This window comes from Moschus berezovskii, chromosome 3 (genome assembly GCF_049115385.1).
Source record: "Moschus berezovskii isolate FMDL1 chromosome 3, NW_MosBer_1.0, whole genome shotgun sequence".
Classification (NCBI taxonomy): domain Eukaryota; kingdom Metazoa; phylum Chordata; class Mammalia; order Artiodactyla; family Moschidae; genus Moschus; species Moschus berezovskii.
In genome coordinates, this window is record NC_142462.1 from 29514196 (window position 1) to 29541563 (window position 27368).

General features: G+C 35.5%; 1 protein-coding gene across 1 annotated transcript in view; it reads right to left on the bottom strand.

Annotated features, from left to right (window-relative positions):
- DGKB (diacylglycerol kinase beta) overlaps positions 1-27368 on the bottom strand; it is an 898781-nt gene that overhangs the window by 543491 nt on the left and 327922 nt on the right. The window contains exons 15-17 of the mRNA XM_088833532.1: positions 25100-25216; positions 16673-16746; positions 12368-12442 (exon numbers count right to left, since the gene is read on the bottom strand). Coding sequence (XP_088689658.1) covers positions 12368-12442; positions 16673-16746; positions 25100-25216 — 266 coding nt within the window. The remainder of the gene's footprint in view (positions 1-12367; positions 12443-16672; positions 16747-25099; positions 25217-27368) is intronic.

The following is a 27368-nucleotide window of genomic DNA, read 5'->3' on the forward strand; positions in this document are numbered from 1 at the left end:
TCATTCTGTCGTTTTTGAGATTGCATCCAAGTACTGCATTTCGGACTCTTTTGTTGACCATGATGGCTACTCCATTTCTTCTAAGGGATTCCTGCCCACAGTAGTAGATATAATGGTCATCTCAGTTAAAATTCACCCATTCAGTCCATTTTAATTCACTGATTCCTAGAATGTCTACGTTCACTCTTGTCATGTTCTGTTTGACCACTTCCAATTTGCCTTGATTCATGGACCTAACATTCCAGGTTCCTATGCAATATTGCTCTTTACAGCATCAGACCTTGCTTCTATCACCAGTCACATCCACAAATGGGTATTGTTTTTGCTTTGGCTCCATCCCTTCATTCTTTCTGGAGTTATTTCTTCAGTGATCTCCAGTAGCATATTGGGCATCTCCCCACCTGGGAAGTTCCTCTTTCAGTATCCTATCATTTTGTCTTTTCATACTGTTCATGGGGTTCTCAAGGCAGGAATACTGAAGTGGTTTTCCATTCCCTTCTCCAGTGAACCACATTCTGTCAGACCTCTCCACCATGACCCGCCCATTTTAGTGGCCCCACACAGCATGACTTAGTTTCAATGAGTTAGACAAGGCTGTGGTCCATGTGATCAGATCGACTAGTTTTCTGTGACTATGATTTCATTGTGTCTGCCCTCTGATGCCATCTCACAATACCTACCATCTTATTTGGGTTTCTCTTACCTTGGTCGTGGGATATCTCTTCACGGCTGCTCCAGCAAAGCGCAGCCACTCCTCCTTACCTTGGACGAGGGGTATCTCCTCACGGCCGCCCCTCCTGACCTTGAATGTGGAGTAGCTCCTCTGGGCCCTCCTGCACCTGCACAGCTGCCATCACTTGGATGTGGGGTTGCTCCTTTCGACCACTGCCCAGACCTCGGGCGAGGGGTAACTCCTCTTGGCCTCGTCCCCTGACCTTGGTCGTGCGGTAGCTCCTCTCAGCTGCTGTCCCTGGCCTCGGAGATGGGGTAGCTCCTCTCGGTCACCACTCCTGGCCTCAGACATGGGGTAGCTCTTCTCAGCCACGCTTCTGCGCACGGTCGGTCAGTGTGTGGATTTATCTCTGGGCTTTCTATTTTGTTCCACTGATCTATATTATTGTCTTTCTGCCCGTAACATACTGTCTTAATGACTGTAGCTTTGTGGTATAGTCTGAAGTCAGACAGATTGATTTCTCCAGATCCATTCTTCTTTCTCAAGATTGCTTTGGCTATTCGAAGTTTCTGTATTTCCATACAAACTGTGAAATTATTTGTTCTACTTCTGTGAAAAATACCATTGGTAGCTTGATAGGGATTGCATTGAATCTATAGATTGTTTTGTGTAGTATACTCATTTTCACTATATTTATTCTTTTGATCCATGGTGTATTTCTCCATCATTTTGTGTCATCTTTGATTCCCTTCATCAGTGTTTTATAGTTTTCTATATACAGGTCTTTTGTTTCTTCAGGTAGATTTATTTATAAGTATTTTATTCTTTTCATCACAGTGGTGAATGGGATTGTTTCCTTAATTTCTCTTTCTATTTTTTCATTGTTAGAGAACAGAAATGCAAGGGATTTTGGTTTATTAATTTTGTATCCTGAAACTTTACTATATTCTTTTAGTAGCTCTAGTAATTTTCTGATGGTGTCTTTAGGGTTTTCTATGTAGAGAATCATGTCATCTGCAAAGCGTGAAAGCTTTTCTTCTTCTTTTCCTATCTGGATTCATTGTATTCCTTTTTCTTCTCTGATTGCTGTGGCTAAAACTTCCAAAACTATGTTGAATAGTAATGGTGAGAGTGGGCACCTTTGTCTTGTTCCTGACTTTAGGGGAAATACTTTCAATTTTTCACCATTGCGGATAATGTCTGCTCTGTGTTTATCATATATGGCTTTTATTATGTTGAGGTATGTTCCTTCTATGCTTGCTTTCTGGAGAGTTTTTATCGTAAATGGGTGTTTAATTTTTTCAGAGGGTTTCCCTGCATTTATTGAGATAATCATATGGTTTTTATCTTTCAATTTGTTAATGTTGTGTATCACTGATTTATTTGTGAATATTGAAGAATCCTTGCATACCTTGGAAAAGCCCACTTGGTCATGATGTATGATCTTTTTAATATGTTGTTGGATTCTGTTTGCTAGAATTTTATTGAGGATTTTTGTATATATGTTCATGAGTGATAATGGCCTATAGTTTTCTTTTTTGTGTGGCATATTTGTCTGTATTAGGGTGACAGTAGCTTCAAAGAATGGAGAAGGCAATGGCAACCCACTCCAGTACTCTTGCCTGGAAAATCCCATGGACAGAGGAGCCTGGTAGGCTGCAGTCCATGGGGTCATGAAGAGCCGGACATGACTGAGCAACTTCACTTTCACTTTTCTGCTTTGCAGAAGGAAATGGCAACCCACTCCAGTGTTCTTGCCTAGAGAATCCCAGGGATGGGGGAGCCTGGTGGGCTGCCGTCTATGGGATTGCACAGAGTCGGACATGACTGAAGTGACTTAGCAGCAGCAGCAGCAGCTTCAGAGAATGAATTTGGGAGTTTACCTTCCTCTGCAGTTTTCTGGAAGAGTTTGAGTAGGATAGGTGTTAGCTCTTTGGTAGAATTCACCTGTGAAGCAATCTGGTCCTAGGCTTTTGTTTGTTGGAAGATTTTTTATTACAGTTTATATTTCTGTGCTTATGAGGGTCTGTTAATATATTTTTCCTGGTTCAGTTTTGAAAGGTTATACTTTTCTAAGAATTTGTCCATATCTTCCAAGTCATCCATGTTTGGGGCATATAGTTGCTGATAGTAGTCTCTTATGATCCTTTGTATTTCTGTGTTGTCTATTATGATTTCTGAATTTTCATTTCTAATTTTGTTGATTTGATTCTTCTCCCCCCCCCTTTTTTTTTTTTGATGAGTCTGCCTACTGGTTTGTCTATTTTATTTATCTTCTCAAAGAACCAGCTTTTAGTTTTGCTGATTTTTGCTACAGTCTCCTTTGTTTCTTTTTCAATAATTTCTGCTCTATTTTTTATGATTTCTTTCATTCTACTAACCCTGGGGTTCTTCATTTCTTCTTTTGATTAACATTTTCTTAGTATATTAAGGATTTGTTCAGCTCTCTGACATAACAAGATTTCATAACAAGAGATATAAGTAATAGGTCATAAATTCTGATTCAAGAGGGTTTTTATTTAAGTAAAATATGTTGTTACATAAAATAGCATTTTAAATTAAGAAACTCATGAAATCTGTGGAATGTGTTATGTGTTTTCTAAATTACAAATTTATTTTAACAGGAGAATATATTCCAAGGCTTTAATATGGAAATATGTGTAATACTTGGAATATGCGAATCTGCATGTTGACTGTTACATATCATTTTTTAAAAATTATATATGTTCTACATTTATTTCAGGTAGATGAAACCAAAGACTTTTATAAAGCACTCATTCCAGAACAATTCTTTATGCCTAACTATGCTGTAAGATCTGGAAATTAATTTACATAATTTAAAAATATTGATCTTGTATATTTTTTTCAATTCAATAAATACTTGTTATTTTTTACTTAAATATTTTAGGGATGATATGAGAATAAGCCATCTGTACTTTCATGAAGCTTAAAGTCAGAGGGAATAACCAATATCACATGTATACAGAAAACTTGATATTAACTTTTCATAAGTCACATTAGCATATGCAGTTGGCATAACAGCTAGAGATGTGCATATTTATTATCATGTTGTGAGGGAAAGAAAACTCATTCTATGAAGACCAGTGATATATATTTCTTTTTTGCAACAAATCTGTAGCAGCAAACAGATTATTCAATTATATCACAATATGATTCATTAGGATAAAACAACTTATAGGATACAGATTCTAGTTTCTGATATCTTTAACTAAAATAGTTATTACCAGAGTGAAAGAATTTATGTAAAGAGACATAATAAAAACAAACAAACACCTATGTTTTATGTCTTAAAAACAAAGATAAAAAGGGAAGTGACCAGAGAGTTTTGGTAGTTCTAGCTAATTCATACCAGGTATTAGCAAGGCTTCAATACATTTAAAATTAAAAAATAAGCTTCTAAACAAAATGTGAGAAAAGAACTAAAGATGAGAGAAGAGATGCATACAAAAAGATTTTGAAAACTGGGAAACAGTAAAAATGAGGAAAAAGAGGAAATTAAAAGAATGAATAAAGGTTCTGCAGGTTCAAGGTGGCAGATAACATATTTATTATTTTTTTAAGTATACCTGCTTTTTAAAAGTAGCATTGGAAAAATAATAAACCAAAAATAAAAATAAAATCACAATGGTTATTAGGTTAGTAAAGAAACCTTACAGAATAGAACAGTTTCAAAAGCAATACATTGAAAGGGCACCACGGTAAAGACACCTCCTGCAGCTGACCCAGGATCAGGGATGGCACAGCTAGAAGCAGGGATGGGAGGAGTTATAATAAATGAGCAGGTCAGCTATGGGATTAGTGAAGGCTTACAGCATTGCTTGACCAGAATCCTGTTTCTGAACAGCTACCTATGGCATTTGCCTCGTGTAATACATCTGAGGATCAGCTCTCTTAGAAATGCTGGTCTACCACTAGCCATGCAGCCTGGGCACTGACATCAGAGATAAAACAGGACACCCTTCCCCAGTGAGAAAGTAATTTTCCTGCCAAGAGTGTGGTCAATGAGAAAGGCAACTATAGGAAGAAAATTTCCAGTTGAACTAATATGAAACACATTTGCTAATCATGCAGGGAAATAAAGCTTTCAAATTAAACAATGTAAAAAGAAATGATCAAGATGAAACTAGAAATTCAATCCAATTCCATTCAAACTCATATTTTAAGATTCAAGACAATAACAACACATTGAGGAGAGGAAATGTCATTAAATTTTGAGGGCATAATAAGGACTTACAAAAAGACAGTCACTAGTGAGAATCAATAAAAAGGTCAATGAAGCAAAGAAAAGTGCAATGATAGTCTAACATAAATATGCTTTCACCTTATATTAAGGATGTCAAATCAGTGGTAAAACGGTGAACTAATGAACAACTTTTGTTGGGACAGCTAGATTTTTATCTGAAGGAAAAAAGCATTACATTCTGATCTCATCCTTTCTGTCAAGGTATCTCTAAGAAACTTGTACTCTTCAAACATTAAAGGTTAGAATTTAAAACAAAATATAAAAACTAAAATATATAAAGAATATTTCAGTAATTTTAGCTTGAGGAAAGGTTTTCTAAAACACAAAATTGAGAAAGCATTTGGCATAGAGTTAACAGATGAAATTTTTATATATTTATATAGATAAAAAAGAACAAACTATATAAACTGAAAGCAACTAGAACAAAGACTCTTCCAACATATATAAAATGATGATGTAAATACTTATGCCATAAGATTTCAAAATGAACATGAGAAAAGACAAATGAAAATGAAAATAGGCAAGTAAAAGGGCATATGCTTTACATAGGAAACAAAAAGTTAATATATGCAAGAAACAGTGTTTGTTTGGATCATCTGTTGTTTTGGCCTTATTTGATTATAGAGGAAACACACTGCTGAATGCAATATTGGAACATCTATCAAACAAAGAAACCAGTTATATTGATCCAAACAATGGGATAGGCATGTAGCCAAACCTAGGTCTATGAGATATCGTTTTTCTAAATTTGAATAAAGATCAAAATAGATTCATGATTCAGCCATGAGGCAAACTGCAAAAATGGTAACACAAAAGATTAATGGTTGTCTAATAATTTAAAGTGATTATTTATTATTAATTTAATTGGGAAGCTACTCTAATTTCAGCATATCAGTATGGCCTGTAATACCTATTATATAGCAACTAATCTCCTAAATCAGGGGTTATCCATGTCATCTCCATATGACCAGTTGGTGAGCTTTGTCTAGGCCCATACCTCAGATATTCTAAATCAGGCTGTACTCCCAAACCCTCTTCCAACCCATACCTATGCCCTCATAGGGAGTTCTCCATTCTCACTGTTTAAGGATAAAATAAAAGGCACTCATTTTCCAGTGCCTCACCATGATATATCAGAAGTAGCCGGCAGCAGGCTCCAGTGGCAGTACAACTAAACCAGGAATAATTTGAGTATAAGGGAAAAAATGACATTTGACCAGTGGGCAGTATCTCAAACAATAAAATTTCCTGTTTACCTCTTCTGGATAGAGAGATGTTCAGAGTTGAGGAAACATAACAAATTCAATAGAACCGACTAATAACAAATATGTGTCACACTATTAAGGACTTGGAAAAGACAAGAATGGACTATTAGTGATGGGAGGAAAATTTATGAAAGTGAATTTCTCAGAGTGGACCTAATATTGGGACTATTAGTACTCCAAAGAAATGCCAGTTAGCAATTTTTCATAGTCACTCCATTGAGTGTTCAAAGCACTCATGTTCGTGTTGGTAGGGATAGAAGCTCTGAAAGGGATAAACAACATGAATTTAACTTTAACAAGAAGAATAGTTACTGACTCTGGAGTACTCAGTTGTCATTGAATGAACCAATTAGTGAATTCCAATATGTTACTATAACTCAAGGGAATTTAACCCATTTACTTAAGGGTAACCGAAAGTCACTGGTCCCTTTCCATAATACAACTGCAGTCATTTGTCCTTACTAATTAGACATTTGTTCTAGAAACTGTACTAACTTTTCCTTCCCATTATGCCTTTGTCAATGGTCACAGCAAATGGCTTACTGAATGCTTTATCATATGCTCAGTCACTCAGTCAGGTCCAACTCTTTGAGAGACTATGGACTGTAGCCCACCAGGCTCCTCTGTCCATGGGATTATTCAGGCAAGAATACTGGAGTGGGTGGCCATTTCTTTCTCCAATAAACTGTCATAGTGTCTCACATACTGCTGTCTCCTTTCAAGGAATGCCTTTCACTGAGAAGGAAGAGAGAGAGTGGGTTGATGCCCTAGAGACATAAAGGTCATCTTATATGTTTTATCAGGGAGAAACAGTTGTCCATAGCACATTGAGATAACCTACTAAAGACTCAGTCACTGGATTGGTAGGAGCACTTACACTATCAAACAGCTGTGTCATATGTTCTGAACTATATGATGCTGTCTTACCCAATTCAGAAAATATGGTTCTAGAGCCAAAATGATTCTGGAGTTTGGGGATTGAAACTTACAACTTACTATAGTTAATACTCACTGTGAATCTTAGTTTTATGTGTCAAATTGGCTAGGCATTGGATGTCCAGAGAGCTGATCAAACATTACTTTGGGTGTTTCTGTGAGGTCATTTTTCAATGAGATTTAACAGTTAAATCAGTAGACTGTGTAAAGCAAACTGCCCTCTCTAAAATAGGTGAGCCTCCTCCAATCAGTTGAAGGTCTGAAAGAACAAAACGCTGATCCTATCCCAGGAAAGAGAATTCTCCAGTGTGATCATCTTTGAACTAGAATATTGACACTTCTTACTTCCATAGCAGTTTACCAGTCTGTGAATGCAAAAATAAATATCCACTCTATAGATTTGGATTTGTCAGCCTCAATTAACATGTGAGCCAATTCTGTATAATAAATCTTTCTTCATAATATATACTATTGGTTCTGTTCCAGTAAAGAACACTGGCTAATACACTCTTTCAAACATTTTGCTTCACACTCTCTAGGTGTTTAACTCTTATGTTTTAAATATTTTAACACCAAAGAGGAATGCTACCATTTGATATGAAATTTTCATTGAATTGAAGCTGAAAACTGACACTTGGACATTTTGAGGTACCTCATCAGTTCAGTTCAGTTCAGTCAGTCAGTCGTGTCTGACTCTTTGCGACCCCATGAATCACAGCACGCCAGGCCTCCCTGTCCATCACCAACTCCCGGAGTTCACTCAAACTCATGTCCATCGAGTCAGTGATGCCATCCAGCTATCTCATTCTCTGTCGTCCCTGTCTCCTCCCACCCCCAATCCTTCCTAGCATCAGACTCTTTTCCAGTGAGTCAACTCGTCATACCACTAGACAAATAGGCAAAAGTGACAAATATGATGTTGATTGGTATAAAACTGACTCTAATTCCCAAGGAGAAAAGATTTGCTGCTCTACAATGGAAGTAGGGAGTACTAATAAGATTTCTGCTCCAATCACTGGTTTAGTTGTAAGGGTACGGTTATACACAGTAACAAACAACCCCCAATATAGTGGCATAATCTTACAGAGGCTTATTTATCATTCATTCTATGGAGATCTTGGTTGGGTAAGGCTGAGGACGGGGCCCTCTCTCTCCATATTTTCAGGCCAATACTGCTGATCACTGTAGTAAACTGTAGTAAAAGAAGAGAAAAAGTGGAAACTCTATTTTCTGGTCACACTTTATTATAAGAGAAAGTCAGAGGCCACTCTTAATACCAAGGTGAAAGGAGTAAAATCAAAATCAAGTGCCTGGAAGGAGATCTGGAAATATTTGCTAAACAGTACTAATAGAGCCATGTACTACCACACCTGTCACTCAAAGTAAGTAAAAAATGAATTCTGCTCTACACAAGCAGTACAACCAAAATCTCAGACCTATCAGCTAAAACTACTTGAGTCCCTACACTGGGGAAACATTTCCAAGAAGCTGAGAAATGTTTTATGTTTCAGCTACACCTTTCAACCAGTAGTAAAACTAGAACTATAGGCCTGTAGACTTTACACATGTTTCATTCTTTGTATTATTAATAATGTCATTTAATGAAATTCACTTATAGTTAAATATACATTTTTCTCATTATATTCATGTACATTTAGATCAAATGTATAAAGATAAAGGAGAAAATAGTCATCCCCAGAAATGTTTCCAAGAACCAGGACTTGAAGCTGGATACAATAACTATAGAAGATGCTGGGTTATCTATATTTTAGAAAGACGTGTATTTTTGCTGACATATTTAGTAGCATTAGTAATGATTGGTATTTTTTTTAACTTTTATCTTCAGAAAAGAAAGATATTGGATAATTCAATGGTTGGATGGTGGTGAACACATACTGTTTACTCCCACCAAGAATTTATCTTTAATCCTCAGGTTATGGCATTCTCATTTGGCTTTGAGGAAACAAATAATTTGATAGTAATCTTGTTAATCAAGAAGCCCTATTCCCAAGTGCTAAGACTGTGACATGGGAAACAAGAGAAACCAAAAATATGATTCTCCTGAGGGTTTGAATCTTGAATAGAGGAATAAGGATACCTGAAGCATTTGTAATCAACTTCTCTTAGCAGTAACCTATGGACTCTCTCTTCTTAGTCAGAGTTTCCTCAAACTGCTCTTTTCTTTCTTTCTTTTTTTTTTTTTCTTTAATTAAAGGATAATTGCTTTACAGAATTTTGTGGTTTTCTGTCATACATTAACAAGAATCAGCCATTCCAGTTTGAGGAGTTGCCTCAAACTGCTCTGATTCCTATCTTTTCTACATATTTCTTCATTTTCCCATTAATTCTATGAGCAACTTCATACTTTACAGTAAACTCTATTTTGGATCAGAAACTAGATTTTATTTCTGTTGTTTATAGAAAAGTCAGTCTAACAATGCCATATCCAACTTTACAACTGATTAGCCATGCAAATAAAAATAAGGATATATTTTTACCTTTGACTAAAATAAAAATTACTGAAGATAGCCAATTTAAAAGATGTTATAGGAAATAAAACATTATATATTGCTTTTGGGATTATAATTCAACACAAAGGTTCTGTATAGTAATTCAGCAGAACCTGACAAGTAAAATTTAAGATATTTGAATATGCTTCTAAAAACAGATTGATTGTTAAATTATTTCAATAATTTTAAAGTGCAAGCAATATAAATATTTCCCAGAAGAGTAGCTAAAAAAACAACCTATGGAATACTGTACAGCTCTTAAAAACATTTAAACTTATCAGTATCTACTGAATTCAAACAATATTCACCATATGCTTTTGAGCAAAAATAAGCAAGCTGCAGAGCAACAAAAAAACTATACTCTAAATTATACAAAAGATCTATTTCTCTATACAAAACATACATGTAGGTCTATATATGAATACATTGTATGTATACGAATGCATTCACTCAGTCATGTCTGACTCTTTGTGATTCCACGGACTGAAGTCTTGCCAGGCTCCTCTGCCCATAGAATTTTCCAGGCAAGAATACTGGAGTGTGGTACCATTTCCTACTCCAGAGGATCTTCCTGACCCAGGGATCAAACCTACGTGTCTTGCATCTCCTACATGGGCAGGTAGATTCTTTATCATTGCACCACCTGGGAAGCCCTAATATACATATGTTAATATCTATATTTATAGAAGGTCTTAGAGGATACACACAAACAATTCACAATAATAATACCCTGAAAGGTGCTAGACCTTAAAATGGGGCCCTTAACTTAATCTTTTAAATTATATTCATTGTAGTGTGGAATTATACAAGTACATATTTTACTTTCATTTTTCAAAATATTAAAATAGATAAGGTAATAGGATGCCTAACAGTTCAAGAGTAAAAGGAATCATGTAATATATATTTAAAGTGCAGTAGGAAAAAAATGAAATGTGAAAATAAGGCTAAAATCAATGTTATTACAGTATATTTACATAGAGCTACACAGATATTATGTTATTAATTAACATTACTACAAATGATACTGATGATAAATAAAATTCATCAGGGACATATTATGTAGTAAGTACGTTTTTATATGCTTCATGGGAATCATCCCAAATTTACTTCATAGCTATCCTATGATGCTGGTACTATTTCTTCATTTCATGGAGAAGATGATGACAACACAGGGCAGTTAAATGATGAGGTTTATAATTATCAGAGTCAGCAGACATTTAGTTTAACTATAAAATACAAGCAAATCCTAGATTTACTTGGTCTAGTGGATCTACAGAGGTCTTGGAGTAGCTAAACTTCTTAAAGCACAGTTCCTTAATCCTGCAGTGAGTGCTGAATAAGTCGCTTCAGTCATGTCCAAGTCTCTGTGATCCTACAGACTGAGCCTGCCAGGCTTCTCTGTTCGTGAAATTCACCAGGTAAGAATACTAGAGTGGGTTACCATGCTCTCTTCCAGGGTATCCTCCCAACCCAGGGATGGAACCCGCATCTCTTATGGCTCCTGCATTGGCATACAGGTTCTTTACCTCTAGCGCCACCTGGGAAGCCCCTGCAGAGTAAGAGCTATTTTTTTGAAGTGCAGAGAATATTAAAGAACAAGAAAAAGAGGCACCCTGGTTGAGCATCTGTGTTAATATCAAGGCTTTACTTTTGCTTGTCTTTGATAAGGCTGGAACTTCTGCATGTGGCTGAGTTAGTCAATAATCTGATCATGATCCTCTACTGGAGTTTGACAAAGGCAGTGTTCTGAACTAAATTCCTATGGGGAGCCTGCATTCTATAGCAAGGTGGTTCCACCCATCACTGCTCAGCATTTGAAACTGGCCCTGGACAACAGGTAGCAGGGAGTGAAGAAAAAGATGAGTATAAGTGTGGGAGCCTGGGCTAATTAATTGCATATAGTTTCATTTATCTGACAGAAGAGTCGACGGCGTACATTTTATTCTGAGCATTTAAGAGACAACTTTAACATTTGCTTTCTCATTTCTGAGAATAACCTAGACTTACTTTGATCATACTGACATATTTTTCAAAAAGAACTTTGTTTACAGAGCTTTCTTCTACTTCATCTGGTATAATGTTTACTATCATGTTGATAGACAGAAATCAGATCAGTGAAAGATGACATTAATTAGTTAAACAGGCCAAACTAATAATGATTTATTTCAGTGCATACTGATGACATCTAAAGTATATGGTATCTGCTGAAAAATAATTGTATTTCACTACATCTTGCCTATTACAAAGTATGTTATAAGAGAGTGATAGTTATTGGATTTTATAGGTAGTAAATGAAAAAATCACATTATGATTTCCAGCCTTTGTTTACCAGCGTTTTTTCTTCTGTAGTAGATCTACATCTTACATTTAATAAAGTAAGGGAAGAGAGTAGCACTTCCAACCAATAGATGGTTTAGTTATTTCAGCATCCAGCTAATACACATGTATGTTTGTGGTGCAATTATTATTATTATTATTAACATCAGCATAGTATGAGAATTACTTCACAATATTTTTAAAAGGAGGAAAATGTGATTGAAACAGGTCATTTTGAAAAACAGCATCTGCATTAGTTACTCTTATGTAGTTGATATTCAATGTTGTTATCTATACTAATCTGGCTGCTGTATTTGAATAACATTATTTCTAGGTTTGTCAAGCTGCTTATTTAATTAATTAGTATTAAATAAGTTAATGGCAACAATATATTTAGACTTACCCTGGCATTGGTCCATTTCCAGCAAGACTGTAAACCTGACGAGGATTTAGTAGGTACTGGAATTTTCTGTAAATTCTATAAAGGTGAAAACATAGAAGAAAAAAATTAAATTTAGTGGTACCTCCAAGTTTTTATTCTAAAATGCAAATTGATTTGGAACATTCTCTATCCTGCTTTTGCATATTATTTAATAAGATTTCAAATAAATACTTTAAAATACCAGGATAAACTTAAATATCTTTTCTTAATAGATCCTTGTGTAATTTACAAGTTGGACCATCCTAACAGAGAGGAAAGTTATTCATCCTGTATATATAATGGTTTTGGACACTTTGTATGTATGTACGTATGTTAGTGAAGACTGTGATCCCATCTGGTTAATTACTTCACATAAACAGCTTGATGAGCTAGCTCACAAAATTGCTAAACTATTTCACCAGGAACATATCAAACAATTCATTTTTTTCTGAAATAAATTAATCATTGTGTAAGCAATACAACAGAAATGTTTCTAAGTATACATACATCCCATATGAGAATTCTGACAAAGTATCACACGTAAAGGAATATGTTTAGTTTTTAAAATTAGTTTTTACATATGTGTGGAAATATTACTATATATCTTAATGTATCCATCTCATGTTTACTGATAGGGTTTCCTTGATAGCTCAGTTGGTAAAGAATCCACCTGCAATGCAAAAGACCCCAGTTCGATTCCTGGGTCGGGAAGATCCCCTGTAGAAGGGAAAAGCTACCCACTTCAGTATTCTGGCCTGGAGAATTCCAAGAACTGTATATATCTGTATAAGTCCATGGGGTCACAAAGAGTTGGACATGACTGAACGACTTTCACATACACACACACATTTACTGATAGAAATCTGCAAATATCTGTTTATATCTTCCCACTTCCTTGAGCAATACCCTTGCATTCTAGTTCTTGAATAATGATACCACCCAGTGTCTTAAGAATGATTTTAGTCATTCTCAGGACCTCTTTTTCCCCAGCACCTGAAACAGAGGACAATTCTGTACCTTCTAAGTAATGTCTGCCATACCTGGTTATTCTATCTCAGGCCTTACTTCAGGATTTCAAGTTCTCTCACAAGATCTGTGAAAGTCTTGCCTATCCAGCCTTCTTCTGTACTGCTACTTAAGTATGGTCATGCTGTTGCCAAGAAGAAAAAACACTGCCAGCGTCAGGAAACTTACACAATATTTTGTTGTATTTTCTCATCTTTCTCCTTCTTCCTCCTAAATTTCAACCCCGATGAATATCTTCTGGCTCCCTACCAAAACAGCACACCTGTCCACAATTATGTCTTTTTTCTTCCTTTACCTGTCTAACACATACTTAGAATCAACTCAAAAGCTAGACTTCTGAGTCTTCAGAGATAATCACTGTTTTCCTCTGAACTTCTATGGCACCTTTATTTTAAACACTCTTAACTAAGCTCCTACCTTGGGGTTACTGTAGAAAATCTATTTATGTGTCTGCCTCCTTGTAGGACTGTATCTTCTATCTCATCCCCAGTTTCTAGCAGAGACTAGATTCTCTCAAGCGTAGATGTCTAAATGATGTGCAAGCACTTCTACAACTGTTGATGGGTATGGGAAACTACCTATGTGTGAATATTTATTTCTGTGACTTTTTCTGCTTACCTAATACATCAAAGAAGAAAATCTACATATTTTGGAAGGAGAACCCTGAATGCTGCGCTGTGTGCTTAGTCGCTCAGTCATGTCTGACTCTTTGTGAACCCATGGACTGTAGCCTGCCCAGGTTCCTCTGTCCATGGGGATTCTCCAGGCAAGAATACTGGAATGGCTTGCCATGCTCTTCTCCAAGAGATCTTTCAAACCGAGAGATCGAACCCAGGTCTTCTGCATTGCAGATGGATTCTTTACCATCTAAGCCACCAGAGAAGAAACATATTTTTAAAAGAAAACCCTGAATAGAATCCCATTATTTGTGAAAGATGGCTCCTATGCATTCAGGACAATTTATGATCATACACATAATAGATCTCCTTTAAACATATTTACAGTTCTTTTGACTTTGAATGGTCCTTGCTAGTGTATAAAGGACAAAACGTGAGTGTGCATACAAGAGCACTCAAATATCCTCCTTGCCCCATTTAATTTATTGATAATTCAGTGTATCTATCGGAGAAGGCAATGGCAAGCCACTCCGGTACTCTTGCCTAGAAAATCCCGTGGACGGAGGAGCCTGGTAGGCTGCAGTCCATGGGGTCGCTACGAGTCAGACAGACGGAGTGACTTCACTTTCACTTTTCACTTTCACAGATTGGAGAAGGAAATGCAACCCACTCTAGTGTTCTTGCCTGGAGAATCCCAGGGACGGGGGAGCCTGGTGGGCTGCCGTCTATGGGGTCACACAGAGTCAGACACGACTGAAGTGACTTAGCAGCAGCAGCAGCAGCATCTATATGTTTTAAAGAATTATTTTTATGTACTGGGAGAAGAGGGAGACAGATATTTCATTTAAGGGTCATTCGGCATGATTAATGTTATCTTAATTTGAGGGGGATTTTTCCATTTGAACGTTTTTTTCACTTTCTACTCCATTTGTTTCTAATTTCCAATATGAATTTTAGTCTCATCTATTGCTTTGTGAAGAGTGTGCTTCTTTTCAAGATATCTATAACATAAACATCAAACAAGCTATGAGCAGTGAAGGAGGAAATGATTTTATCATCATCATTTACTATTTCATGTGTCTAAAAGTAAGGCAACTAATCTCTTTAGTAAAGCATTATAAATACTTTATATCATTAAGCCACTGCTGCTGCTGCTGCTGCTGCTAAGTCGCTTCAGTCGTGTCCGACTCTGTGTGACCCCATAGAAGCCCACCAGGCTCCCCCTTCCCTGGGATTCTCTAGGCAAGAACACTGGAATGGGTTGCCATTTCCTTCTCCTCATTAAGCCACTAGTTACTTAAAATAATTTCTATCATATTTAGCAGAGTTTAAAATATATACGTATGGTGATAAAAAGGGAAAACTTTTTAAGCAGAAATAATATTTTATTGAATGGAAAATGACCATTCTTCATTTAACTGAAATAAAGTTGGAAAGTTAAATGATAGGAAAGGAAATTACTTTTCAAAATTCCATTATTCATAGAAACATTTCAACTTCAGTATTTGGTAAAACCACAATAGAAATTTCTATTTTATTATCATAGTGTTTGTGCAGTGCTTTTATCTTATTGCTCAATTTTTGGCTGGGATTAGTAAAAATTTCTAGAAATTATTAAGGTAACCGGTAACAACTAAATTTCTGTTTATGACACTCCTTAGGATGACATAAGATTTACTCTACAGTGGGGCAACTTTCATATCTTTAGTAATTATTAGAATTTAATCATTAATTTTACAAAAAGGAAAAAAAATAGTGTCCACAAGAATACTGAGACACCAGGTAATGCAGCTCATTATTATTCTGAATAAATATATTATTCTTCTCCAGTGTATATGACATCATGTTCTCCAAACACACATGCAGATAATCATTAAAACATATTTTGCCTAGAAGCTGAATGCAAATTCCGTTTCTTACTACTGGGCCGGCGATGAATTCCATTCCTCACTACTGGGTGATGATTTACCTGAAGTCACCTGTTGACCATCTATAGAACCAGTTTTCATTCAACAGTATTTATGGAGCTGTGCTATATGGAGAAGGCAATGGCAACCCACTCCAGTACTCTTGCAAGGAAAATCCCATGGATGGAGGAGCCTGGTAGGCTGTAGTCCATGGGGTCATGAAGAGTCAGACACGACTGAGCAACTTCACTTTCACTTTTCACTTTCACACATTGGAGAAGGAAATGACAACCCACTCCCGTGTTCTTGCCTGGAGAATCCCAGGGACGGCGGAGCCTGGTGGGCTGCCGTCTATGGGGTCGCACAGAGTCGGACACGACTGAAGCAACTTGGCAGCAGCAGCAGCAGCTATATGCAAAGCTCTTTGTTAATGGCTAGGGAGGTAATAGGCAGGGTGGAAAGAGTTCAGATATCTGAGATATAATAAAATCTCTACAAAATGTCATTACTATATTAAAATTTCCACTGTAAAACAGGGAGAGATCATACTAATATACATCGTTACACAGAGATGACAGCACCACTTATTTCACATTAAAATTACTGAACCATGAAGGATAATAGTTTTAAATGTTTTTATACCATAAATTTAGTTACTCTTTTCACATGTATATGACATAGTAATAAAGCTGATTTTTTTAAAAATCAGTAAATAAAGTTGATTTTTAAAAACATACCGTTCTCCTTGCTTCCCACCACTTTTGGGGTTCACAAAAACTAAAAGTGGATGAGTACCAGGAACTGGAGTGATCTAGAAGAAAAGTTGAATATGTGGACAAGTTATTTACATTAGATAAAAAGAGAACTCCTTGTTATTTCTACTTTATGACATGCCAATTAGCAAATTCAAGAATATGGTTCATTTGTCCTGTAATGAGGAGATAAACAGAACAGATAGATAATAGATATAAGATCTACTTAATAGCATAGTTAAATCCTGTGCTTTGTCTTCATATGTATCAACAGGAATACCCACTCCACTAAGAACAGGGGCAGAGGGTAAGGCAGGTATCATATGAAAAGAGAATAACCTCTCAGTAGCTATGAGATGAAAACGATATGTCCAATTGTGGGACACTGAGTAAACCACCCAGAATAAAGCAGAATATAGTGGAGAAGAAAGGAAAGAAAGAGCTCAAATTATTGATCCATCTTAGAAATGATCCCTACTCCAGAGCTTTGTAGCACATTTGGAATCCATCTTCCCAATGACCTGTGAACGAGACCCTAAATAAGATCACTTGGGGCCACTTTCAGCCTGAGTCCCCATCTACACAACACTTCCTCAATGCCTTCTTTTCCTACTTGAGAAGCAGAATGCCAGTTAATCCAGGCTACTTGCTAAACAGGAATTCATTAAATTGACTGAGTCTCTATATGTCATGCCCTTTTCATCATTATATACTTGATTTAATCCAAAAAAGTGCCTGTCCTAGTGGAGCTTATAATCTGGTAGAGAAACATGAGAAACAAACATAGAAATATATATTTAGTAATGAAAAGTATCACCAGAAATAAAGTAGGTAGGGTAATAGCATTTCATTGATGAGGGGAGAAATTATCTTTTGATAGAGTGGCAAAGAACACTTGTATTTTACTCAAGTTCAATGTTAAGAGATAAGCTCTTTTAAATAAAAGTATTTCTATTCAATGTATGACTATGTAACTCCCATTTAAACATAGTTTGATGAGAACAATATTTTAATAATAAAACATGCAACTAACGTAATTCTCTAAATATTAAGTTGAAAGGTTTTACATCAGTCTACTTTTTGAAAGTAGATTCAAAATATCCTTTATAGTTCTGGTATTTTTCCCTTAGAAAGTACCTGAAATATTCAATGAGGAGACTAAAAACAACCATTTCACCATATCATGTGTTTTCCTTTTGCTTGTTAAACAATATGTTAAAATATCCTATCAATCTCTTTTCTTCTAATTCTTGTGAAATGCCATTTTTCTAATGATTATAGGCACTAAGAAATTGGTGATATCTTCTGACTGTATGAGGAGGTTGAATAAAACATTTGCAGTTCTACTATTATTTGACTTGTTCTCCTCACAAGCTATTTTTTTCTGACTCAGTTTTTCTTCCCTTTGTAAAGAGGGCACATGGATTTTGTTTCTGATTAGTCTCTCATTCAGTTGGGAGATGAGATGGATGAGCTGAACCTGAAGTAACTTCCCAGCTCTTCTCCCCTGAACTCCATGAGCTCAATTATTACTGTCCAGAAGGTGCCTAGGAGATTAAGCCATTGTGTTACAAACTTGCAGTGTGTCTTCCCCTCTCCCTCATTAAAAGCTGAACACCAAAACACACCTCTGACAACTAATATTCAGTCTCCTTGACTTCTCACTGTATTACAAATCAGATGGAACTCCTAACATTTTCACATGCAAAAAAGTAACAGATGTGGATCTTAGTTGCTTTTTTAACTTAATTTAAATTGCTAGTCCAAAAAATTAAAAAATAAGACGTAAAAAAAATAAATTGCTAGTCCTTATTTTTAAATGGAAGTGGCATTCTCAAGGTAAACACAAATTTTTAGGAAAACATAGCATCTGAACCAAAATACTAAGTTAGGGTGATCATACCAAAGTTCAACATTCAGCTTACCATTACATGAGATTACATTACATTTATTTGGGCAAATTTTCTAATTCACTTGAAATATATCCTGGAATGTCTTTCAGAAAGGTTTATTAATTGAAATGTTGAAAGAATTACAATTTATCAAAAAAGGTTAGTATCATGCTACAGAAAATTGTGTTCTGAGGAAACATAATTACGAAGATCCCACCAGAATATAGTATAGTCTGTTGTTTAGTCACTAAGTTGTATCCAACACTTTTGGGACCCCATGGACTGTAGCCTGCTCAGCTCTTCTGTCTATGGGATTTCTCATGTAAGTGGGTTGTCATTTCCTTATCCAGGGCATCTTCCCAACCCAGGAATCAAAGCAACATCTCCCGCACTGGCAGGTGGGTTCTTTACTACTGAGCCGCTAGGGAAGCCCCAGTATACTCTGCAGAGGACCTCAAGACACAAAAACCTGGATGTCATTTTTAGGAGTCAGTAGATGCATAATTATGTCAAATGGATTAAAAAATATGAGAGAATCTAAATAAAGAATTTAGGATAACGATGATACTCTACAAGTCACAAAATTTAAGTACCCAACAAATGGAAGAACAGAAATAAAACCAAGCTTGACATCAAACTTTTCCTCACATATCCCCTTACCATAAATTAGACTTGTAAAATAATACTATATAAAAATAAAACATTAAAAACGTCAATATTTATTTGTAAGTTATCAGAGACTATAGAATAGTGCCTATTTGACAATTATTCTAACAGATAAGTCACCTGACCTAACATAACCTCCATTTAAGGAGTATGTGATTCCATATCAGAACCACAGAAATTCTGGTATTATGGGATCATATAACAATGGTGGTATTTATGAAAGAAATGTGATGGTTTCAGGCAAATCAGCATCTTTTTCAATGCTCATTCAAAAAGCTTCAGAATCCTGCTAAACTTTGTTACTATAAAGTCTAGCATACTAAATTTGGGTGCCAGGAGACCAAAGACTATTTTTTTCAAAGCTGATGGGTTAAAAATAAACAACTACGGTGTTCACTTATTGTCCTGAAGTAAGAAGCAGCAAGCTCTGGAAGACGGTGAAGGACAGGGAAGCCTGGTGTGCTGCAATCCGTGGGGTCGTAAACAGTCAGACATAACTGAGCGACTGAACAACAAGAAACAGCATCTTAGTGAGAGAGACTGTAATTCGTAAATTAATTCTCATATTCCTCTTCATCCTTAGTGCAGGAACCCCGGGCTTTTAGGATTGCCTACATATGAGAACATTCTCTTATATAAACACAACCATAAAAATCAAGAAGCTAGCATGATTCTGAACTAGTTTCATTTGTTATAAAAGCATTATTGAGACAACTGATGAAACTAGAATGAGATCTGAAGATTAGATAGCACTAATGCATCAATTTTACATTCAAGTTCACTAATTTTCTTTTGAATTGTACCTAATATAGTCTTTAACAGGTAAAATTTTGGATTTTTACTTTTATATAATAACTCTGAAATAAAATATAAAAGAATTACTTTGAAAACTGATTGATTGTCATCCTAAAATGTCATATGCATTTTGTTATAGATTTTAGTGGGATGGGAAAGAGTAAGACAAAAATACAAATATTTTTAAAATTCTATTCTGCCTGTGTGTGTGCTCAGTCATGTCTGACTCTTTGCGATGCCATGGACTGGAGCCTGCCAGGCTCCTCTGTCCATGGAATTTTCCAGGAAAAAATACTGGAGTGGTCAGCCACTTCATACTCCAGGGGATCTTCCCAACTCTTTGACCTTGGAAGTAAATATTTATACAGCATTTGAAGTAATTTCAAGTGGAACGATATATAAAACGGATGAAAAGCAAATTACTCTGTCTGATGTGTAAAAGAACCCTGAACCCGTTCTCAGCTTCCCATCACACCACTCTTGTGCTTGAGGTATGTCTATGGAATCCTTCTCAAAGCAGCTTTTAAAAAAACAAAAACACTGGGAATGGGTAATACAGTATAGCAAAAAAAACACTGAAGGTGGGGGAAAGTGTTCAGGAATATTTTATAGCATGTGTGAAACTTGAAATCCTGCAGAATGGGTCTAAATTAGGTGTGAAGGCACTACATGCAGTAGGAAACAGTTCATACTCATTCTCCTCTATTAAAAATAAATCACGCAAGATCACATTTACTCATATAAAGGAGCAGTTTCATTTATACATTGTAAACACTTTAGAATATGGCTTTAGGGTCAGACTGGTTTGGGATCCCAGTTCAACCATTCTGTTGACATATACTCTCTCTCCTTAGCGAATTCATATGTGATGGTATTAAGTGCAATCAATATGCCTTTCTGTCCCAAATTCCTATCTACTCTCACCCTTGAATTCTAGATTCACATATCTGTCTGCCCACTCAACACTTCCATTTGGATATTGAACAGCATCAGACATTTTACTCCAAATTTTATTTATCCAGACCTTCTCCATCTCAGTCAATGGCAACTCCATCATTTCAGTGCCATGAGCCAAAGTTCTTGGCAATGCCCCTACTCTTCACTTCTTAGTAAGATCTAATCTCCCAATCTTACATAAATTATAGACAATGCCGATTCTCAGCCTGACACATCTTATCTTATTCAGTTCCATATTTTCATTTATAACCTAACACATTATATATATATGGAGACCAGAACTCATTTTAGAGGTTGATGCTAAAGCTGAAACTCCAATATTTTGGCCACCTCATGCGGCGAGTTGACTCACTGGAAAAGACTCTGAGGCTAGGAGGGATCGGGCGTGGGAGGAAAGGGGGACGACAGAGAATGAGATGGCTGGATGGCATCACCGACTCTGTGGACATGAGTTTGAGTGAACTCCGGGAGTTGGTGATGGACAGGGAGGCCTGGCGTGCTGTGATTCATGGGGTCGCAAAGAGTCGGACACAACTGAACGACTGAACTGAACTGAACTGAACTAAACTGATAATACCCAAAATATAGAATAGTAATTCTGGACTTAAGAGACTTAAAATGACAATGAAGAGCTGATTATAAGGATCAGTAAGCCTGAGGATCCCAAAGTGGACATACATATACATATAATCAAAGAAAAAGAATAAATTTGATACCCATGCTATACATTTCTGTATAGTGCATATATGCATGTGTAGTTTACAGTTTTTGGAATTATAAGAATGAGATAATTGTAAATAATAAAAACAGTACGGAAAGAGAAAAGCAGTGGTGGGGACAGTAGTTCAGTTTTAGATATTTCATTATAAAGGTTCCACTTTATTTTTTGCTAAGAGTATTACACACTACAGACTTTTTGGTTTGCAAGTGACACATTCAGAAATTTGTCTCAAAAGAATATTTAGGGACAAGGTAACATTGGCATAATACAGTTTAAACAACTGTTCTGTTTCTCTAATTGTTTGCTCTCATGTAGCTAATCATCTGTATTTTCACATCTCCTGCATGTTTCAATTACATTTGATCATATGTATTAAGTGTAAACCTATGGTGTGAGCCATGACAAAGACGGAGTGCCTAACCACCTCTATCTGAAGTCCCCTAGGACTCGGGTTAATTAATGAGACTCATCCTAAGGTTACACATGATCTATTACTTCCTCTAATTAGAAATAATAATCCTGATCATTATGCTGGTTAGCTGGAAAGAAGTAAGATGAATGTGCTTAACTATGATTAATAGTCTGTAAGCCATGTAGATCTCTTCTGTCACTGAGTTATATGCAAACTGGGCTGCAACTCAATGCTTTTTGGTGATGTATATTTTTCTAACTTGCAGAAAATTAATTTTCTGGAAGATATTTTTAAATTTTGTGACAAAGAATAAGCATTTTATTATTTTAAAATTGATTACCACAACAAAAATTATTTTTCCATTTTGTATGAAATAGCTATCCAATAATTTATTGCCTACTTTTAAAATATTTTTCCCAAATTATGTGAATACTTATGTGCATCATATTTTAGTCTATTCTGCTGAAAGTGAAAGTGAAGTGATTATGTACAAATATTTTTAAGATAAAAATTAAAGTGATGTGTTATAAGGGCTGATGCCTTCCCTTTGCTAACCAACAAATTTACCTGACAATTTTACATGTCAAAGAAATCTATAAAAAGTTATTATCTGGTTAGAAAAAGGAAACACATACACAGAGAAAGTTAATCATCTATTGTTTATGATGTGATTTATTTATAATAAGATTGAAAATTTTGCATCCTTTAGAATAAAAAAGAAAATACATCTTATATTGCTATGTCAGTTTAAAGTCTTTAGAACACTCTGCATGCACCATTTAGTTTTGGTTTTGATGTTTGAGTAAAGACAGGTATAACTATAGAAATATTAAGAAAGAGACTAAAGCAGTAATAATTCTAGCACTTTCCAATTTGTGTTTCAAAATTTGCAAAAGTAGTACATGGAAGAGCAAGGGGGTCAGAAATTCAGCATTTCTAGACCTGTTAAAATTTTCTAATCAAGGGAACAGGGATCTCAGGAGTGTAACACAAACTCAGTCTGATGGCCTTCATTCTCACCTCACTGAGAGGCCCCAGGAATAATTTTTCTTTAGAACATCAATGTATTCATATTTAAAGTGGTAATAATAATATTTATTATATTTTGGAGACTTAAGAATTCATAATTACCTGAGACATCATTGAGAAGGATCACTTAATATGCATAAAATATTATCACAGTGGCTAGCATATACTGTTTAACAAATGATGCATGTTTCCTATCCAGGTATGTAGGAAGTATGTTGTGAAATATATTTGAATTTTAAAATGTGTGAAAAATATTTAAATTTCAAAATTAGGTTTCCTTTTGTTATTTTCATTGGAGGAACCCAGAGTAACTAAAGATTTAAACTAACCAATATCAATTTACCTATTAAAACTACAAATGTTATTTTTCACTAAAAATCTCACAGGATCACTAAACTAAAAGTTTTTGATATCAAAATTGTGGATAAATTTTATATTTGGGACTTTCAATGAGATTGCTTAACACACAAGTATGCCTTTCAAAATGTGTAGACATTGATTTCCTCTTTTGATAATTAACTTCTATACTCTACAACCAATGTAAATAATTTTACAATTCAGAATTTCCTCTTTTTACATTTGAATTTAATGACTCGTAAACAATTTTCTATTTACAATATGTTTTATTATGTCAAAAAATCAGTAATCTGATTATCAACATGAAAGCAATAATTATTGTTTTCAGTGAGACACTCAAAACAATGAAGAAGCAAGCATTTAGGCAACGACCATGTGATCTCAACTGTCCTTGGAAACTAAGGACATAAAAGACATAACCCATAGAACCACAGATAAAATAATAAGTGAAAAAGATATAAAATAATATATATTGAATTGAAGTATGTAACATACTGTATCTTTGTGTGGTAAAAGATTGGTGAATTTTCTTGGAGAATATGAAAACTGCAGCATATTCTTCAGGAAAAGAATGAGAAATTGGAAGAGAGAAACACACAGATAGGAAAACAAAACAAAAATGACTTCAGAAAACAAAACAACAAAAACTTAATCCATAGATTAAGCCAAGTTCTTTGATTGTGTTCATGTTGGAAAGGGACACGGGTTCAATTCCTGGTCCAGGAAGATTCCACGTGTCATGGAGCAACTGAGTTCAGGGGTCCACAACTTCTGAGCCCGCATGCTACAACTACTGAAGCCTGAGTACCTAGAGCCTGCGCTCTGCAACAAGAGAAGCCACACAATGGGAAACCTGAGCACCACAGGAAGGAGCGGCCCCTACTCTCTATAACCAGAGAAAGCTAGTGCACGAAGACACAGCCCGGTAAAATTAACTAATTAAGTAAGTAATATTAAACAGTTAAAATATAGACGGGAAGAAATGTTTCTCTTGATGTCGGGGACCCCCGAGGGGTAACTCAGAGGTTTTTAAAGCACTAAAAACATGATTTTGAGTTACCTATGTTAAACTAGATACATATATGCAGTTTCAAGTTCAACTTAAAAACACTGGAAGATATGGATAAATTATAATGGATTCTTTATTTTTATTATTGATTTGAAAAAAATTCCACAGAGAAGAGTTCATTTTATTATTTTCTGAAAGCACTTTTTCAGTCAAAATGACTTCCAAATAGATACAATAATATATATAGGGAAAAAGTATGCTCAGAAATAAATAATGCATATATATATAACAAATGTGTATATTTAATAGTAATTTGCAAAAGCTTCAGATTGACAAAAGATTTCTTATCAATTTGAGTTTAAATGAAGACGTCATAAATGATTAATCTAATCAGAATGTCACTCTGTCAATCAACTATAAAACTGACGTCTTGATAAATTAATAAAAATGTTTCTAAAATTATCTACAAATTTGCACATTAAATAAATGTGTTGATAGCTGGACACATGCCCTTCTAAGAGTACCAAAGTAACAAATATAGAAGCTACTAAAATTTGGATTAAAATAATCCTACCTGCAGGCCTTGTCCATCCACAGTAACAGAGTTGGCTCTTTGCATTTTGTTCTTGTCGGTCACTTTGTTTGACTGCTGGGAACCACCCTTTTCCCTTTTCACTGTTGCTTGTCTTTCCTGTTAGGAAAAAATCTTTTATCAAAATATTGAAAATATTTAATAGCAAAGGCAACATAGAGAAGAATTTCATGGCTACTAACTTGTACCCAGCTTCCTAATTTGGGGTTTCTAGTGAATAATATGAAATCAGATGCTTTCTACTGGCTCAAAATATATGATAGATGCATGACCAAAATATAAGTTAAAGAAAGGTTGCGAAAGAAAACCAAAACATATTATCATAGGTGCCCAATTATGACTCTGTTAAAGTTCTTAAGGACTACTAAAGCTAATCATTTTCATAAACAATGGTACAGATAATACTACAGGACTGTAAAGAAATTTGTACTGAGCACTGAATTTAATGCTTATAAATAAATGCAATATTGAAAATGAATACAAGATAGACCCTTAAACTACTCTTGATCATCAAGAGTGGCATAAAACTTAAAACACACATTCCTTCCCAGCTAACACTTACATTCACCATAACAGAAAACATTTTCATAGTTGTCTTCTTCCTGTTTCTATTTCTTCCCCCTCACTCTTTCCAACCCAACCTAATAAACTTTTATCACCATTAATGCACCAAATCACCTTTTATTCAAATCACCAATGACCTGCTCATTTGTTGCACTTGTGGATCAGTCTTCAACTTCTCAATTTTTAAGCAGCGTTTAACAGAATTGGCCTTTTCCCTCTAGAAAATTTGCTTCAACTGGGTTCCAGAATACTTTTATTAGCTCTCCTCTTACTTTACTAACTTCTCCCTAAGTCTTTTCTGTTATTCCTTCTCCAGCCTTATAATCTCAACATTTAACCCTTGACCTTTCCCTTAGGCCTCTCATCTCCACTGTCTAAACACACTCCCTAGGTAACTTCATTTATACCCAAGGCTTTTGATTTCAATTTGATAATGAAGACTAAATTTATATTCCCTGTTGAGAAAAGGAATATTCTTGCCATATCAGTAAACAAGGATATCACAGAGATCAGCAATTTCATCCCTCTAAATGCGGATTTCTGACCCCTAAGGGCAACCAGGGAGAACAATACCACGGTGCTGCAGCCACTCCCTATGGTGAGTACTGAGGAACCCAGGGTGTGAAAAAAATGCAGGATACTGGTCCTAGATAGCTGAGATGCATATGAAAGGAATGGTTTTAGTGTCCACATTCTTACATCTTCCCATACAGTAAAAGCTCCAAATTTCTTAACCCAAGATATCTGGTTTTAATTCACAAAAATACTGCTGTTCATACTACCTGCCTTTTGTTGCAAATTTCTATATATCCTGACTCCTGCCCCCACATCCTCAGAGCGGTTCTCTCAGGGTTACTTGAAATGTGTCTCCCGGGCTTGAAGTCCTAAAAATTCCCACCAAATAAAATATAACCCTGAGCTTTTAGGTTGTAACTATTTTTTAAGTCAACACTGTTCAGATTTCCCCCAGGAGCTTAATTCCTATAAATAAATACCCTTTCTCTCTGTCCACATAAGTATCTAGAATGCATATGAATCCTGAAACAATAAAAGTTAATTAAAAGTTTCTCCCTACCCACCTTAAAAATAAATCCCAAACTGGATGATTATTCATCACATCTATCATTACATGTTTTAAGCCCCCATTATCTTATCTGCCTTAATTATTGTGGCCATCACCTTAATGAGTCAATCACTTTCCATTTTGTCTCCCTCCAGTTGATTCTCTATGTAACAGCCACGTTCATCCCTTATTATTGCACTCCAGCTACACCAACCCCATCTTTGTTTCTTGATCACAATAATTGTGCTTTTAATACAGGGCTCTTACATCCATTCTGTACTCTGCTGGACAGCTCTTCTTGCTCCTGGTCAAACATTAGGCTCTGTTCCTTTATATGTTTGTGTGTATGCATTTTTTTTTTATAATTTAAAATGTTATCTATTTAATACTGGTCTTCCTACACTTTAATCAAAGCTCCATAGAGAAATGACTTGGCTTAACTGTTTCACATTAAATCCTAGATCAGTGCCTGATAAAATCACTACAAATGAATGCAGAAATAAATCACTGCTAACATTCAAAAGAGCAAGCAATTTACAGTGCCTGAAATACTGTGTTGAGAAGAACTCCTAACGCATATCTAAGCGTGATGTGAAAAACTGTCCTGATCAATTAGCGATGTCT